At 38.6% G+C, this 18,417-nt stretch overlaps 1 protein-coding gene across 1 annotated transcript in view; it reads right to left on the bottom strand.

The window, feature by feature from the left end:
- WIPI1 (WD repeat domain, phosphoinositide interacting 1) overlaps positions 1 to 4,120 on the bottom strand; it is a 60,254-nt gene extending 56,134 nt beyond the window's left edge. Inside the window, exon 1 of the mRNA XM_027873196.1 lies at positions 3,961 to 4,120. Coding sequence (XP_027728997.1) covers positions 3,961 to 4,046 — 86 coding nt within the window. The 5' untranslated portion in view covers positions 4,047 to 4,120. The remainder of the gene's footprint in view (positions 1 to 3,960) is intronic.
- Positions 4,121 to 18,417: the final 14,297 nt, after the last annotated feature.

Raw genomic sequence — 18,417 nt, 5'->3', positions numbered from 1 at the left:
ACACACACACACACACACACACACACACACACACACACACACACACAGAGTCTGGGTCTGAACTGGTAAATTCCTATATAATCAGGTACATGTTTGCAAGCAGGCAGAAATATACTCCAAATGAAGGGGTCAAATTAAATTTCAAATGCAAATTGTAAATTGGCTTCTTTCTTAATGATATGAAAGTCTACTAAGTACATATACCTTTCTTAAAAGTTAACTAGCAATGAGATAGGGGTATTTCTGAATTGTCAATGACTGCTGACCCTTTCTGGTACTTAGGAGTTTTTTGGTTTGCTTTAGAATTGAAATAAAGATGGTGAAATTGAATAGCAAATAGCTGTTCTCCATCAGCTCAAAAAAGTAATGATGGAATAAAATCTATCACCCTAAACAATAGATTTATACTGACTAAACTGTGCATAAGAAATCAAAATAATCAGTAAGTTTAGGTTTCAAATAAACCAAAACCAATTATTTGGCACAATTTAGACAAAATAAAAATGAGTATGATTTAATTTTTCACGTTTCAAGTAAGTGACATAGATAATCTTTAAGTGTGATTCCTTGACTTCCATGAGGAAATAACCCCAGTTGACCATAAAGAGGCAGGCCAAGATCTTCTTGAATCCAATTTATGTTTTCAGCTTACTATTTGTTCCCAATAATGTGCATCTAAATTACCAGTGAACAAAAACATCCTAGTATAACAGAAAGCAGAGGTAGAGTTGTATAGAAGATTTTGTTTTGGATTTGGAGACAAGGGAAATGTAGATTGGACCCCTGTCTCCAACACTTAGTGGTTGTGTGACCATGAGCAAGTCACTTAACCTCTCTTTGTTTCAGTTTGCAAAATGAGAATGATAATAATACTTTTAATACCTAAACCTCTAATACCTTCTCCAAAAGTGCTTATTTTGTCTGGACCTAGGATTTCATTTGTGTAGGGAATGCTCAGTGAGGAGCCCCCCTTAATCTATGATACATACCTGTTCTGCCTGGGGCTTGAAGAGGTTAAGTGACTTGCCCAGGGTCACAAAGCCACTTGGAGCAGCAGGATTTGAATCTAGGTCATGTTGAGTCAGAGGTCATTCTCTAACCACCAAAACATGCTGTATCACTTGGTTATTAAGGATCAAATGAAGTGTCTGTAAAGTTTTTTGCAAAACTTAAAGTGCTAAATAAAATGTATTTTATTATTATCCATTTTGGTGAAATACTAAGGGTAAAACTTAAACTTCACAACAAAGTATATATTGAAGTGAAGCAATGACCATTATAGGGCTGGATGGCTATAACCTTTTCTTTCATTAACATAAAGACTGGTCTTCCACACCTTCTAATTACATGCTGATACAGCCAACTTCTACAGAGCATAATAACTGTTCCTGTCTTTAACAACATCAACCAGCTGAAAAGCCAGTCTTAGGTTAAACATTTGCTTAAAAAAATAGGGTTTTCTTAGCTTGAAAACCAGTATAGCTGCAATGACTGAAAAAACAAACCAGATCCCAAGAGGAACTTACTTTACTTCTTTAAGATAAACAAAGAAGCATTTAGCTATATATCTAAATTTTAAATTTATGGAGGGGGGAGGGGAAAATATTGCTTATTGTCATATAGCATTGACTGAAATACTTAGTACTCTATAGTAATTTTCAAATAGTGCTGTTACTTCAACTATGGAGCAAAGTATCCTCATTTTATCTGTGGGAAACAGTGTGATTTCTATTAATTCAAAATTCTGATAATTAGCTATAAGATCTAGACAATAGGCTGAATTTGAACCAAGGACTTCCAACTTCTAGATCTTGTTTTTAAGATTTACTACATTAGTGACTTCTTGCTGCCTCTTATGAAAAGAGGCTTCAAAAAGCCCCTTTTCTTAAAAGTGTGTGTTATTAACACAGACATTCATGAGTTATATCTTTTATATTCTTGAGTGTCAACCTACACCTTTACAAAGAATACAATTACACACTAAATATGTCTGATGATGGGCACTGATTTATTTTAAAACCATGTCATTTAATCCATGGTTCACAGGGACTGTAACAACAACTTTTATTTATAGAAGAGATTAGGCTGTCCAACTGGGAGCTTCCATCTCAAAAAAAAAAAATTGAAATGACAGTAGAAACTGAGGAAGTTAATCAAACATCCCCACAAATCTGAAAATAATGTGCTTAACAGTTCAGTAGCTGATATTTATTCAATGATGTTAAAAAAAACCCACTACAATAAAAGTTAACATCACTACTTGAAATCCATTTTAAATTGGGTTTTAACATAAATTTTCAGGCATCTACTATTAACTTGCAAAAAGATTCCCTTCTTTCAAACCTGTATGCAATTGGAAAGAGCAATATCACCCAGGCATTTCAACAGCCACACCTTCTTGCAAAACACATCTTACAAAACTTTAAAATGTTATCAAGGCTAAACTGTTGTGCTGCTCAATTACACAAAGCTTTTCAAACAAAGGCACATTGTGAAGCACAGTATGTTTTAAAATAAAAACAGGGTGAATGAACAGCGAGGCTACATAAGAGTACATGGTGACCTTAATTATACTACTATATTATTCAATATTAGCATAGCTTTGAAACTACTATAGCTCAAGCATGAAAAATACTCAGAAGAATAAGTAGCATTTATATAGTGCTTTAAATATGTCTCACACTGTAGCCTCCCAATAACCCTGGGAAGTAAATGCTATTATTATTCCCATTTTACAGTTAAGGACAACTAAAACTGGCACAACCAGAAGTGAGAACAGGAGGGAGCCAACTCTCAGATGATCTGGGACTACATATGAAAGAAGACCTCCGTATGGTTGTAAGGAAAATACTTAACAGCTTCATGAAAAGAGGGAGTCTAGTGTATTGGGTCAAAACACCTAAATTACAGTTTAACAATCTCATGCTGTGGTGAAGCAACTACAACTAACAACCAGGCCCAAATAGGAGAACCAAAGAGATATATTAAGCTCCCTGAGGGCACAGACTAGCAAACAGTACCTCTGCACTTAACAAAAAATACATATTGAATTTCAGTTAAGACAATGTGATGCTCAACTCCGTTGCAAAAGGTAACATTTGTGCAAAAGCCTCTTCTGATTTAGAAAAAAAGGGTTCTGGTTCTGTCACAGGAGATGAATGAAAAGCCAAGCAGAAGCCAAAACTATAGTGCCTGAAGACTGGTCGGATAAATGGCAAGCAGGCTGCCCTTACATCAAGGCTGGACCAGGGCAGGAAGGGGTTAGTTGAAAAGACTGCCACATCTTTGTCCAGAGTCCCAGCGCAGTTGCCACGTTACCGTAGTTGGGACAAACGGGAAAACAACCCTTCACACCCATCCTCCAGGATCCCCTTTCTAACCTCCTCTAGCACGTTCATGAGGTCAACAAGCAGTTTTGAAACGCCTACTATGTGCTAGGCTTCAGCTTCTCATTTTTCAAGCTCCTCTCCTCTCCTCTCTGCTTGGACCAAACTGCGCTGCTCCCTTTCTCCCTCTCCTCCTCCTCTTGTCTTCCCACCATCAGACCGACCCTCTTTTTTTCTGCTTTCTTCCTTCTTTCCTCCCCTCTCCCTCCCCTCTCCTGGCTCGAGCGGAGCAGCCTTTGGTTGGGGTGGAACTCGCTCTGAATCCCAGGGTTGAAATTAGGCACTGGGAGATGGGAAAGTTGGGAGACTGGGGGGGGGGGGGGGATCATGGGAACCCCCCGGGCCCGCCCGTCCCCCCGTCCCCCCCCCTTCCCCCCCCCCCCCCCCCCCCCCCAAATCGCCCAACAGCGACATGACACCTCTCCAGTTGCTGGCTGCCTCCACTGACTCTAAAGGGAATGAAGGAAGGAGAAGTCGTCAGCCCGGCACCGATCGCGACAGGCCCCGCCCCACCCCCGGCTGGGAGTAGCAAGGCGATAGGCCTCGAAGGGGTGGAGGTGGCAGCGCGGCTTACGTGCGGTCCTGGTTGAAGGAGAAGCAGCTGAGCCCGGCTTCGGCCTCCGCCCCACTTGGGGGGACTTCGGCGGCCTCCGTCTCCATGGGGACGGAGGAGAGGGGCTCCGCTTGACAGGCGGGGGCGGGTCGCGAGCAGCCTGGGTCGCGACAGCCGCCTAGAGAAGCCTCTCGGTGGCGGCGGCGGCGGCTCCTCAAGGCCCCCCTACCCGCTTGCACCCTGGGGTCCACCTCCACAGCTGGCAGCCCGGCGCGGCCGAGCAGCTGACTGGGTGGGGCCACGAACAGCCGCCTGCCATTGGTGGCCACCCCACTCCAGGGTGGGGCTGCCGGATCGGCCAATCGCTAGTAGCTGGGGGTGGTCCTTCTCCGTAGGGGACCCTGCCCCCTGCCCGGCGACGCCGTCGCTCATTGGACCAAGGGTTTAACTACGTGGCTGGAGGCCACGTGGTAGTGTTTTCGTCGCCTGGGCTCCAGGGTGGAGAGGTGCAAAGCTAAGGTCCCTTAGGAAGGATAGGCACATCTGGAGCCTCTGGTGTGTGCCCCTGAGGCAGCCCCATTGCCCGCTACAGTCCTGCATCCCTGGCTTCTGTAACTGTGTTTTTACTAACCTGTTTCCGATAAACAAACTCTAGATTTCATTAAAGAGCATTAGAAGCAAGGATATCTTCAATGTGAATTGAAGGAAGACAGAACTAAAGAACACAGCTTCGAGCCAGAAGGGAATTCGTTGAATTTAATTGAATTAATCCATTTCTTTGAAATTGGGAAAGGCATTCCTTCTGTTAACTTGTGCCTTCCCAGTGCTGTAAATTCCTCAAGGAAGGAGACATAAAACTTAAATTCCTAGAGTCATAAATAATAACGAATATACAACCTCGGGGAAAGAGAGAAGGTACGTGTTTAGAAGCTATGGGCCTAGAATCAAGGAAAGGTAGAGAAGGTAGATTGGATAATATAAGTCTCAGAGTTGGTCATCCCCAGTTTCATTTTAAGCCCTAGCGTCATGAGGTGAAAAGACCTGGCCGTTTTTTCATTCTGCTCCAGGTTCCCTTCCTTCTCCCTAGTAAAGGAATAATAAGGCACTTTGAAGGTATACTTGTAGATTGGTTCAAGGCTTCTTGGTTTCAAAACATTATGCTGTGCTATGAATGAAAACTTCTGTTTAGGTGTGACATTACTGCACTCTAATGTTCAAAGTCAAAGGAACATCACCTGCCAGCTCAGCCTTATACCTCAGTCCTCTGTACAGTAGTCAATGTTCTATTTAGAGGAGCAAGACAATTTGTAGAACGCCTCCTGGTTAGAATGGCGTTTGGAATGCTGGTTCTATTTCTAGATCTGGCTCTGAGTCACTGCAACCAGGAGCAAGAGGCTTCAGGTCTGTAGGCTGTAAGGCGAGGAGAAAATAGCAGACCTCATAAAACTTGAGAGCAAATGAGAGTAAACAAAAATGTAACTTGCTTTGTGAAATTTATTTGTTCCTGGAAAGCTATGTAAATTGACTGTGTACATTGTTTTATACCAAGTGAACAAGTGTATCTTTTTAAAAGTTCATATTATTCATCCTTTCATAAAACAAACAAAAGGAATGTGGTATAGGCCATATGTTATCATGGAACAAAAATAGCTCACAACAAAGTAAGCTGGCATTGATAGTTTAAAAAGTCTTTTCCTCAAAACAGCTCTGTGAGGTCGGTGTTATAAGTGTAATGGGTGTGTACCAGAGGATTCATGCTGAAAGGATCCAAGCAGTTCCAAAATAAGCTTTACTGGCTGAAGGAGAGCCTTGAAGCGCATGTACTTGAAGAACTGATTTGGTTGTGCCAGTGTGAATGCCTGGAGAGCAGTAGGATGTGCTGAGAGGCGGTAACTGAGACAGAAAGCTAAAGAAGTGAGGCTAGTTGTATGTTCCTAGGAGCAATGGAGAAGACATTGTCAAGAGAAGCTACAAAGCAATGAACTGAATTGCACCGAAGTCCTAAATTCCACTCACACTAATAGTATTTCATCTTCAGTGACTGTGACTGAACCTATAAGGTCAAGGGAAAAGCTGAGTTCTCTGATAGAAGATTATAACTATTAATTTGCTAAAGGAGCTTGGGTATGAGTTCATTCTCTTTCTTTGCATGCATTTAACAAAGCTTCTCTATGTTAATGTTTTGGTAGCCTTGGCTGTTTGAAGGTGCCTAAAGAAACACAAACTCAATTCTGATGTTGCAAGAGGAGACTTGGAGGATTATTACCATCAGGAGGTCCTTCTCTTTTCCACTTCTATACCTCCAACCTCCTTCCCATTGAACCTATTCTCCCTAGGAGGCTGAGTTCTACTGAGGGATCTATTGACATATGGATTGCAGTATCATTATTATTATTATTATTTTATTATCAGTCCAGAGAAGAAAACAGGTTTTTGTTGTTTAATGTCTTGTTTTTTTTTTTTAAATATTGACATCACTTTCTGGCGACTCACCTTCCCACCTCACAATAGAACCCTCCCTCATAACAAATCCTTCCATCAAAACAAATCAGCACACTGGCCATGTTCAGATGGGTTAAATGATTTTCCCTGGGTCACGCTACATGTAAATATTAAAACCAGATTCAAAACCAGACATCTCCTTACTCCAAATCCAATATTCTTTCTTCTATACCATATTGCCTTTGAAGAAGGAACACTGAACCAGAGGATCTGGATTTCAATCCCATCTCTGATATTTGTTCCCTGTGAGATCTTCAGCCTCTTTGTGCCTCAGTTTCTTCTTTTGCAAAACAAAGAGGGGTTAGATAAAAAAAATTCTCCAGAACTTCCTGTCTCATGATCTTAAGGATCTTTTATTTCTCAAACATGCTGGGGGAAGATGATAATATTTGGAGACGTTATGTTTGCTTGAAGTGAGGGTTCACCATTATTATGCTGGAAAAAATTAGTGGAATAGCAGGACAAACTACCTCGTAATAAGCATGGAATTTATAAGAAATAATGACACAGAGACATCTTTGTTGGACTCTAGACAGCAAGTGGCTCAAAGGAAAAGGAAAGCTCAGGAAATGTCAAACACTTTCTGACTCAGCCATAGAGAAGCCAATAATAAAGATCAAACATTTTTAATAGGGTTGCTATGCCAGAAAAAAATAAAAAGAATTCATAATAATCACAGTGAAATAAGATACTTGGGAAACAGCAATTAGTCATCTCTGGCACTGCATCACAGTAGAAACAAACACATATTTGGTCACATCATCCCCTGTACAAAAACCTTGATTAGCTCCTCATTTAAACCAGTTACAATGTCATTCAAGGAGCTCCACTACCTTGTTCCAGCTTCCATCTTCCATGTAGCGGTCACTTGGGGAGGAAGGCAATCAGGGTCAAGGGGGTGCCATCTCACCTCTCCCCTGTCTCTAAGACCCCACAAGCAATTAATGTGAATCAGAAGTTGACAAGTGCTCTTTCCACTTGGCCAAGAACTGGTGAACTTATATTGGAAAAGCTGTAGAGTAGCTAGAGGGAAATGCATTTCCCTTCATTTGCAGATTAAAGAGGGACTGGCTCAAAGCTTTTTTCTCCCTTAAACTCATGGATAGTTTTCCCTCTTGGGGAGAGGACTGGACTCAGGAAGAAAAGCTTATTCTTGCTCTTTTTCCTATCCAAATGAATTTTTCCTACTGTCTCCATTCACTGTCCTTTCATCACTACTGTTTTATTCTCTCTTTTTGTATAAAGGGGCAGCTAGGTGTTGCAGTAGATAAGAGTCCTGGGCCAGGAGTCAGGAAGACCCAAATTCAAATCAGGCCTCAGATACTGGTTGTGTGACCCTGGGCAAGTCTTTTAACCCTGTTTACCTCAGTTTCCTCATCTGTAAAATGAGCTGGAGAGGGAAATGGCAAACCATTCCGGTGTCCTTACCAAAAAAAAACCCTTATGGCGTCATGGAGAGTGAGACATGACTGAACAAAAACAACTTTGTATAAAAGAAAATCAGGTGATTGCTATTTGCGTGTTCTGTATTAAGCAGAAGCAAATGGCAAAGGTTTGGATTTTTGTAAAGTGATAGCTTCATCGAAGCTGCATCTTAGGGAAAGAAGAGAAGCGAACAGTGACTCCATTCAGAAGTCAGAAATACTTGTTATTGTTGTTCAGCTGTGTCCAACTCTTCACAACCCCATTTGGGTTTTTCTTGGCAAAGATACTGGAGTGGTTTGCCATTTCCTTTTCTAGCTCATTTTATAAATGAGGAAACTGAGGTAAACAAAGTTAAGTGACTTGCCCAGGGTCACACAACTAGTATGTGTCTGAGTTGTTTTTTTTTTAATAATTTATTTATTTTTAGTTTTCAACATTCACTTCTGTAAGATTTTAAGTTTTAAATTTTCTTCCCCTCCCTCTCCACACCTCCCCCTCCATGGTGTGCAATCTGACACGGGTTCTACTTATACATTCATATTAAGCATATTTTCCCATTAGTCATGATGTAAAGAACAATTAGAATTAATGGGAGGAACCACAAAAATGAAGCAATAAAATGAAACAACAAAGGAAAAGGAGAGCAAATAGTATGCTTCCATTTGCATTCAGACTCCATAGTTCTTTCTCTGGATGTGGATAGCATTTTCCATTGTGAGTCTTTTGGAGTTGTCTTAGATCCTTGCATTGCTGAGAAGAGCCAAGTCTATCGAAGTCAGTCATCACACCATGTGGTGGCTGTTACTGTGTACAATGTTCTCCTGGTTCTGCTCATTTCACTCAGCATCAATTCATGCAAGTCTCTCCAGGTTTTTCTGAAATCTGCCTGCTCACCGTTTCTTATGGAACAATAGTATTCCATTACATTCATATACCACAACTTGTTTAGCCATTGATGGGCATCCCCCCAATTTCCAATTCTTTGCCACCACAATAAGAGCTCCTATAAATATTTTTGTAAATGTGGATCCTTTTTCTATTTTTGTGATCTCTTTGGGATGCAGACCTAGAAGTGGTATTGCTGCATCCAAGGGTATACACAGTTTTATAGCCCTTTGAGCATAGTTCCAAATTGCTCTCCAGAATGGTTGGATCAGTTCACAACTCCACCAACAATGCATTAGTGTTCCAGTTTTCCCACATCTTCTCCAACATTTATCATTGTTCTATTTTGTCATGTTAGCCAATTTAATAGGAGTGATGTGGTACCTCAGAGTCGTTTTGATTTGTATTTCTCTAATCAATAGTGATTTAGAACATTTTTATATGACTATAGATAGCTTTAATTTCTTCTGCTGAAAACTGCCTGTTCATATCCTTTGACCATTTATCAATTGGGGAATGACTTGTATTTTTATAAATTTGACTTAGTTCTCTATATGTTTTAGAAATGAGGCCTTTATCAGAGACACTGACTGTAAAATTTTTTTCCCAGTTTTCTGCTCCCTTCTAATCTTGGTTGCATTGGCTTTGTTTGTGCAAAAACTTTTCAATTTAATGTAATAAAAATTATCGATTTTGCATTTCATAATGTTCTGTATCTCTTATTTGCTCATAAATTCTTTCCTTCTCCATAGATCTGAAAGGTAAACTATTCTTTGCTCTTCTAGTTTGCTTATAGTACCAGTCTTTATATCTAAATCTGTATCCATTTTGACTTTATCTTGGTATATAGTCTAAGATGTTGGTCTCTGCCCAATTTCTGCCATTGGGTCTGAGGTTTGATTTGAACTAAGGTGTTCCTGACTCCAGATTCAATAATCTATCCACTCTACCACCTAGTTGCCCTCACAGATACTATGGAGGTAGATTGAAATAGGGCCCCTAACAAAGTATGCTTTCATAATCAAGAGTCTATAAGCAGAGAGAAATTAATAACACAAATTGTAAATTTACTGCGAGAACTAGCAGAGATTAATCCTTGAGGAAAAAGCAAGCCAAGCCCAGGAAAGGAGCCGCCCCCACCGCCAAACATGGGACATGTGAAGTGTTGTATGTGGTGGCCCTGTACAAACATTACATATGAGCACCTCTCACCTTTTTCTCCAACAAAATACTGTCACTTGGGGACCCCTTAAAATTTTACATGTAGAGACCTCATCCTTGGGGATTAATTTTGAAAGATTACTTTCTTTTTTCTCTCTTATTATTTCTCCTACCCAATTATTGGGACTCAAGTTTTATGGGTTTTTTTTTTGAATGGTCTTTTAAATCACCTCTTGTGGTTGGGATTAATTGTGACAGTTTTTGAATTTGACCTGGTCCTTGGATCAAATTTAGCTGATGCTGGCTGGAAAGAATTTTGGCTTATTCACTTTCTTTGGGCTTTCACATCCTATTTGCTTAATTTTAAATATCTTTGTATCTATTCATTGATTTTTTTTTTCCTTTCTGGGACATTTTCAATCCTGTTCTTGTTTTATTTCTGTTGCATTTATCACTTTGTTTCTTTCTCTATGAAAGGCATCAAAGGTAATGGATAGAGAGTCAGCCTTGAAACCCTGGAGGCCTGAGGGAGTTCAAGTCTCTCTTACAAACTAGCAGTGAGGCCCTGGGCAGGTCACTTAATCTCTCAATCCTCTAGCAACTTCCCAAGATTATAAATTTCAGAGAACGTACTGATCTACTTTGGTAAAAGTGGTTTCCTCACTTGAGAAATCCCTATACCAATGAAGTCACAGGTCGGGACCCTATCCTATCTTACCCGCCAATGAGATTTTCATCTCCCTGCTCCAGAAGGTTTTTTTTTCTTTTTTTGGGGGGGGGTAAGGTGTGGGGCTCTTTTTTTCTCTCTACCCAGAGCAGTCCATTATTTCAGCTTCTTTTAAACACATTATCTTTTTTGTTTGTTTGTTTTGGGGTTTTGGATGCACAGATTTTATTACATTTTCTGGCTAGTTACCATAATGTTTATAGCTATTCTTTCTAGAAGTGTTCTATTTTGTTGCCAGTTTTATTTTCTGTTTTTGTTGGGTGTTGTCCTCAAGCCTCAAAAAGACAAGTGTTTTCCCCTAATCTATCTACTCTTAAAATAAAATATTATTATGCAAAATGTTTTATTGATGTTCTTAATTGTTGTGCTATGTTGATGAGACAACAGGTTTAAGTGGCTCTGAGCAAGTGTTTTTATTCACTTCATGTCATTCACATTGTTATTTGATATATTTTGTTACCTGAAAAAAGTTATTGGTATTATTTTTATGATATCAATTTTATTTCTGTTGCATTAATATCATGTCTATGTGTTTACTAAAGTGTCAGTGTGTACTGATTGGAAACAATTCCACCCTATTCAAAATCCTAGCAGAATGTAAGTTGAGATCCTATATCTGCATATTCACCATGCAGCCTGTGCAGAAACCTACAAGAGAATGAAGACAAGCATTGGTAGTGCATATCATGAGAACACTGGCTTTTCAAACTTAGTAGTGGATGCTTAGATATTTGACCAGGTGACTGTTTAATACAGTACCAGAAGACTAAAAGGATTGGTTGAAGCAAAAGCTCAGTAAAAGAATGGGAATTTTCTCAATGTACAAGTGGGATGTGGGACATGCCTAAGGAGCAATTCAATTCACTGATGCACAACTAACTATCTGGGACAATCAGGGATGGAAACCAACAAAAATTGTCTAGAAGAATTGTTGGTCATTTACATCATCAAAGAATTTAGCAGCATATATCTATTACCTATTATAGGGATAATGAGGAATGGAAAGATACAAGTGTCTATTGACTACCAGACTTTAGACAAAAAAAAGTTAAATGGACCAGTATACTGTATTCTCTGGATTGCCTACAAAGCATCCACTTATCAACAACCTTAGATTTACATAGTAAATATTAACATATTTCTATGACTGAAGAAGACAAAGCAAAGGCACCTTTCATCTACCAAAGTATTTGAGTGTATCATTCAGGTGTATTAGGGGCAACTGTCATATTTCCACAACTGATGGTAATCCAAGAGGTAATCCAATAAAGAGGGAGTTCATTCTGGGTACAGCGGAAAGCCAAAGCAAAGTACTGAAATGTGAGATGGATTGTTATATATGAGGAGCTGACTGTCAAGAACATTGAGACAAGTCATAAGTAAGAGGAATTAGTAATTGATCTTCGAGGTTATACGGAATGACTGAATTTATTGAATATGTATATGTGGGGATAGGAGGGGTGATATGGTCAGACTTGTACTTTAGAAAATAACCTTGGTAGCAGTGTGGAGGCCGTATTAGAATGGGGAAAGTCATGAGATAGGAAAATAAAAAAGTATATTGTAAGAGTCTAGGCAAGAGAGTGACAAGAGCCTGAAAATTGAGTGGTAGCTATACGCATAGAGACGAGGTGACTATGTGAGAGATTTTGACAAGATATTTATTAGATGTGAGAGTGAGGAGTCAAAGATGATACTAACATTGCAAAACTGAATAAATGGAAGGATTGTGCTGCCCTGGACGGTAATAGGGAAATTCAGAAAAGCAGTGAGTTTAAGAAGAAAAGCAATGAGCTCCGTTTTGGACATGTTAGATATGTGTATGGGACATTGAGTTTGAAATGGTTTATAGGCAACTTGTGATGGAGGACTGGAGCTCTAGAGAGAGACTGGGAACAGATATTTATGTTTGGAAGTCATCTGCATAGAAATGGTAATTTCATTTATCAGGGCTGATGAGATCACCTAGTGAGAGTTTAGAAAAAAAGAGAAAAGAACCAAAAATGGAGCCTTGCAATATACCCACACTGACTAGGCATCACGTGGATGATGAATCAATAAAGACTGAAAAGACAGTTCTCTAGGAGGAGAGAAGGGTGAACGGTGCAAAGAACTCAAGAAGCATCAAGAATGAAAAGTGGTTGTTAAATCTGGCAATTGAAATCATTGCTAGTGCTTTGGCCTTCTAGCTGCCAGTCAAGTTAGAGGAGCAGTTATGGGACCAAGGTTCAGTGTTTTTGTTCTTTACCCTAGACCACCACCTAGTGGAGACTATGTACAATATATTTTACTCCATGCTTCCAGTTAAAATGGCAATATGTAGTAGGTGCTCAGCTGTCACCTGGCCCAGACTGGCCCAAAAAGATGTCCAGACACCACCAGTGGCTAGGTGAGAGATTGTACCAGGAAACCATCACAAAGCTCAGTGAACAGAACTGAAGCTTGTGAGTGATGGAAAGGGGTCAATGACAGAGAACATAGGAGTAGACAGATGTGAAGAAATACTATGGATTCAGAGAAGCCTAAGAGTTAAACCTGGACGAAAAGACTAACTCCAAAGCAAGTACAAAGAAGAGCCTAAGAGAGAAAAAATGACTTGGTGACAAAGACTACAAGAGTGATTGAAAGAAATGAAAGAAGAAATAAAAATAAAATTACAAATTAGAGCTCTGAAGGAGAAAAAATTGGAAGCAAAATGAAAAGAATAAAAGAGAACGTGGAAAACCTTACACACACACACACACACACACACACACACCACAGAATAAAAATGAGAGACCTCAGAAAAATTTACTAACAACCAGGTGAAAAAGAAAGAGTTGCAATTATGCTCTCAGACAAACAAAAATAAAAATTCAGAGTGTAAACAGAGAAATAAGGAAATTGCATTTTTTGAAGAGACCATAGACAACAAACCAATATCATCATTCAATTTATGTTCCAAATTGCATTAAAAATCACAAAGTAAAAATTAACTGAATTGCAAAGACATAGGTAGTAATAAAATAAAAGTAGATGACTTTAATATTCCTCTCTCAAGATTGGACATATCTAATAGAAACATAAGCAAAATGGAAAATATATCATTGAACATGTTATTGAAGAATTTATGGTTGAAAGATTTATCATGCCTTCTAAATGGGACCACTGAAGAACATACAGAGTTAGAGCACAGAGAAACTCCTATATATATATATATATATATAGATAGATAGATAGATATATGCAAATGAATTTGACACATCCTTTACAGACATACAATAAAATATACATATATAATACAATATAGAGAAACTACTATATATGTATATATATGCAAATGAATTTGACACATCCTTTATAGACATACAATAAAATATACATATACAATAAAAACTAATCAATTCAGAGAGCACAAACAAGAACCACAGACCTAAATGGAGACAATAATGATATCTTAAATAAGGAGTGGGTCAAAGAACAAATAATAAGATTCAGCTAAAGCAATCAATCCTCAGAAGAAAAATTATAATCTTAAAAACATACATTATCAAAATAGAAAAAAGAATACTAATGAACTGAGCATACATGAAAAATTAGAAATCCAACAAATAAACATAAAATAAACACAGGAGACAAAAATTTAAAAATTAGAGAAAAAGATGAATTGAAAACCAAGAACAATAGAACCAATAAATGAAAAGTTAGTTTGTCAAAAAGATCAACAAGTGATAAACTTTTTGTTGTTTGTCATTTTTCGGTCATATCTGAACCCCATTTGGGGTTTTCTTGGCAAAGATACCGGAATGGTTTGCTATTTCCTTCTCCAGCTCATTTTATAAGTGAGGAAACTGAGGCAAACAAGGTTAAATGACTTGCCCAGGATCACACAACTAGTAAGTGTGTGAGGCTTGATTTGAACTCAGGAAGATGAGTCTTGTTGACTCCAGGCCCAGTACTCTATACACTGTGACACTTAGCTGCTTTTTTAGCCAATCTTATTAAAAAGAGGAAAGCAGGAAATTCAATCATCAAAATGAAAAAGGTCAAATCACAACAAAACTAGAATAGAGAGAATTATCAGATTCTACTATGTAAAGCTCATAAAACTGAAAGCACAAAAGAAAAATAGAGTTATGTTAAAAAAAAAACCAAGCTAACCAAACACCAAGTAAAGATCTTAAGTAACTTAATCTCAGCAATGGAAAGGAAATAGAACTATAAAAGAATAACCAAAGGAAAAAGTCTTGGTCTTAATGAATTTATAGGGGAATTCTATTAAACTTTTAAGAAATCATTAATATCTATATGACACAAATTCTCAGAAATTGAAGAATAACTCCAACCAATACTTTTATGTTATACACTTATGTCAATAGATTAGAGCTCTTCTCTGAATGGGGACAGTTTGTTGCTAACTTGGAGGGAAAGTTGAGCCAACACACAGTTGGCAACAATGGGGCAGAAAAGGAGTGGGCAGCTTTCAGAGATTTGGTGTACACCACTGCATTTGCTCGTCTGGGTCAGAACACTCTCAAATATCAAGACTGGTTTGATGAAAATGATGGGGAAATTTGGAAACTGCTAAATGGAAAAATAAGAACTCCACAGAGTTTACCAGCAAGATAGTTCATCCATCACTAAAAAGGCAGCATTTAATTCCATCAAAAGTAAAGTATAAGCAAAGCTTATAAAGATGCAGGATTCTTGGCTCAGTAAGAAGGCAGATGAAATTCAGTTTTATGCTGACAGTAACAATCCAAAGCACTTTTATGAAACCTTCAAGGCTATTTATGGGCTAAAGACCTATGGTGCATCCCAACTACTTGGTGCTGATGGAGCCACATTGATTAGTGATAAGGACATGATCTGAGAGAGGTGGGCTGAATACTTCCATAGTGTTCTCAACAGACCATCATCAATCAATGCTGAGGCCATCGACTGTTTACCTCAGGTGAAGTCAATCCCTCCCTAGATGAAGTTCCAAGTGAAGAAGAGATTTTGAATGCCATTAGGCTCCTTTCATGTGGCAAAGCACCTGATGCTGATTCTATTCCAGCTGAGATTTACAAAGTGGGGGATCCATTGCTCATACAAAAGATGACTGAAAGTTCCCAGGTTATATGGCAAGAGGATGTTATCCACAAGGAGTTCAAGGATACCTCCGTTGTCCATCTCTATAAAGATAAATGAAATAGATTGTCTTGTGACAATTATGGGGTGCGAGGGTGTCTCTCTCTTAGTCATTGCTAGCAAGATTCTTGCCAGAAGCCTCCTTAATAGGCTAATCCTTCACTTGGAAGATAGTCATCTAAATGAGAGCCAGTGTAGCTTCAGAAATGGCCAAGGAATGGTTGATATGGTGTTTGCTGCTTGTCAACTCCAGGAGAAATGCCAGGAATAGAACAGAGGTCTGTACACAACATTTGTAGATCTGACCAAGACCTTGGATACTGTCAGTCGTGAGGGCTTATGGAAAATTATGTCAAAATTTGATTGCCTGGAGAAATTCCTCAGCATTGTACATCAATTTCATGACGGCATAATTTCCCAGGTTCTGGACAATGCTCTTGTGCTTTCCCAGTCACCAACGTAGTGAAACAAGTCTGTGTGCTTGCTTCCATGCTTTTTAGCATGATGTTTTCAGCCATGTTGTGAAATGCTTTCAATGAGGATGAACATAGCATCAACGTCAGTTACTGCACTGATGGTAAACTTTTTAACTTGCAAAAGCTACAAGCCAAGACCAAAGTGGAGGGAGTATTGGTGCATGATTATCTGTTTGCAGATGATTGTGTATTCAATTCAGCCTCTGAAACTGAGATGCAACAAAGTATGGATTGATTCTGTGCTACTTGTGCTAATTTTTGCCTAACAATTAGCACCTAATAATTAACAAGAAAACATAGATGCTCCATCAGCCACCACCACACCATCCATTTGTGGACAGCAAATGGAGAAGTTTTGGATGCTGTAGATAAGTTCACTTACCTTGATAGTGTACTTTCCAGGGATGTACACACTGATAATGAGGTTGATGCATGCATTGCCAGAGCTAGCTCAGTGTTTGGAAGCTTCTAAAGGAAAGTATAGGAGAGAAGAAGTATTAGACTGACTACCAAACTGAGGGTCTACAGAGCCATTGTGCTGACCTCATTGTTGTATGCCTGTGGAACCTGAACAATATACCAGCGTTATGCCAGGAAACTGAATCGCTTCCATTTGAATTGTCTTAGGAAGATTCTGAAGATCACCTGGCAAGATAAGATATGAGACACTAAGGTTTTTTCTCAAACTAAACTGCCAAGCATTCAAACTTTGCTTCAGAGAATGCAACTCCGATGGGCTGGCCATGTTGTTTGAATGCAAAATGTATGTTTGCCAAAAAGACTATTTTACAAAGGACTCACATAGGGCAAGTGTTCACATAGTGGTCAGAAGAAGTGATACAAGGATACTCTCAAGGTCACTCTTAAGAACTTTGGAAGTGATTGTGTGACATGGGAGACACTGGCCCAGGACCACTCAGCATGGTGTGCCCACATCAGAGAAGGTGCTGTGCTCTATGAGCAAAGCAGAATTGAAATAGCTCAAAAAACAAACAAACAAACAAAAACCCAACACCACAAGATGCACAAATTTAGAGAATCCACCCCAAATGTTCACATGGACTATTTGTGGTAGAGCATTCAGAGCTTGTATTGGTCTGATCAGCCATAGTCAGACACACTATAACTTGACTCTAGCATTGTGATGTCATTTTGGTCCTCTTCGAGAAAGAAGGACAGCAACCAACCAACCATATGTAACTATATGTATATTATATATGTCACATATATAATCCTAATGCCTAAATCAGGAAAAGATAGAGCAAAGAAAAGGAAATATAAAGTTTATCTTTCCTTTCCTTTACTCTTGTTTGCCAACTCTTTCTCTAATATAAATAACTATTATACAAAAACTCCAAGTAACGTTTGCCAAAAAGACTATAGCAATTTATTAAAAACTGTTTTTTGTATAAGATCAAGTTATATTTCTACCAGGGATGTGAGGATAGTTTACTATTAGGAAGATGATCAATTAATCATATTACTTGATATATATCTTGCAGACAACAGATTAATTAAATTTTGTTTTCTTATTCATTCTACTACCCACTTTTCTATTATTACATTGAAGTCAGCTAGGTGGTGCCATAGATAGAGTGATAGACTTGGACTTAGAAAGATTTCAGAGTTCAGCGCTTGCCTCAGGCAAATTTTCTCTTGAAATTTGTATTTTTATTTGCCTTTTTCATCAGAAATGCTATCAAGTTCCTTATTCCATTAAATATCCATTTCCTCCCTCTCTCCCCATCCCTAGCCTACAGAATTACACTCATTCTTGCAAGATAAATTATTGTTGGTGGTAAACCTTGGGGAAAATTGTATTCCAACATTTTCTCTCCTTTATTGTAGTTGGAGCACAGTCTTGTGTGATCCTGATCATAGTCCTGTGATATGTGAAGTTGTCCTTTTGGATTCCTTGAAGTATTTTTTCTTTGGCTATGGAATTCCTAAGAATTTTCATTTCTTTTAAGTAGTAACTGGTAGATTCTTGCTATTTTTACTCTGACCTTTGGGTGGAATAGATCCGGGCAATTTTCTTTTATCATTTTAAGTATTTGAATTGGCCATGATTTTCAGGAAGTTTGATGATTCTTAAAAAATCTCCCCTTTATCTATTTTTTAGATTAGTTGCTTTTGATATTAGTTGCCTTACATTTTTGTCTTAAAATTATATTTTATTTATTTCAATCA

Source organism: Vombatus ursinus, unplaced genomic scaffold, assembly GCF_900497805.2.
Source record: "Vombatus ursinus unplaced genomic scaffold, bare-nosed wombat genome assembly UNPS02014801.1, whole genome shotgun sequence".
Taxonomy (NCBI): Eukaryota; Metazoa; Chordata; class Mammalia; order Diprotodontia; family Vombatidae; genus Vombatus; species Vombatus ursinus.
Note: the sequence above shows the minus strand (reverse complement) of the source record. Positions and strands in the feature narration are given on the sequence as shown.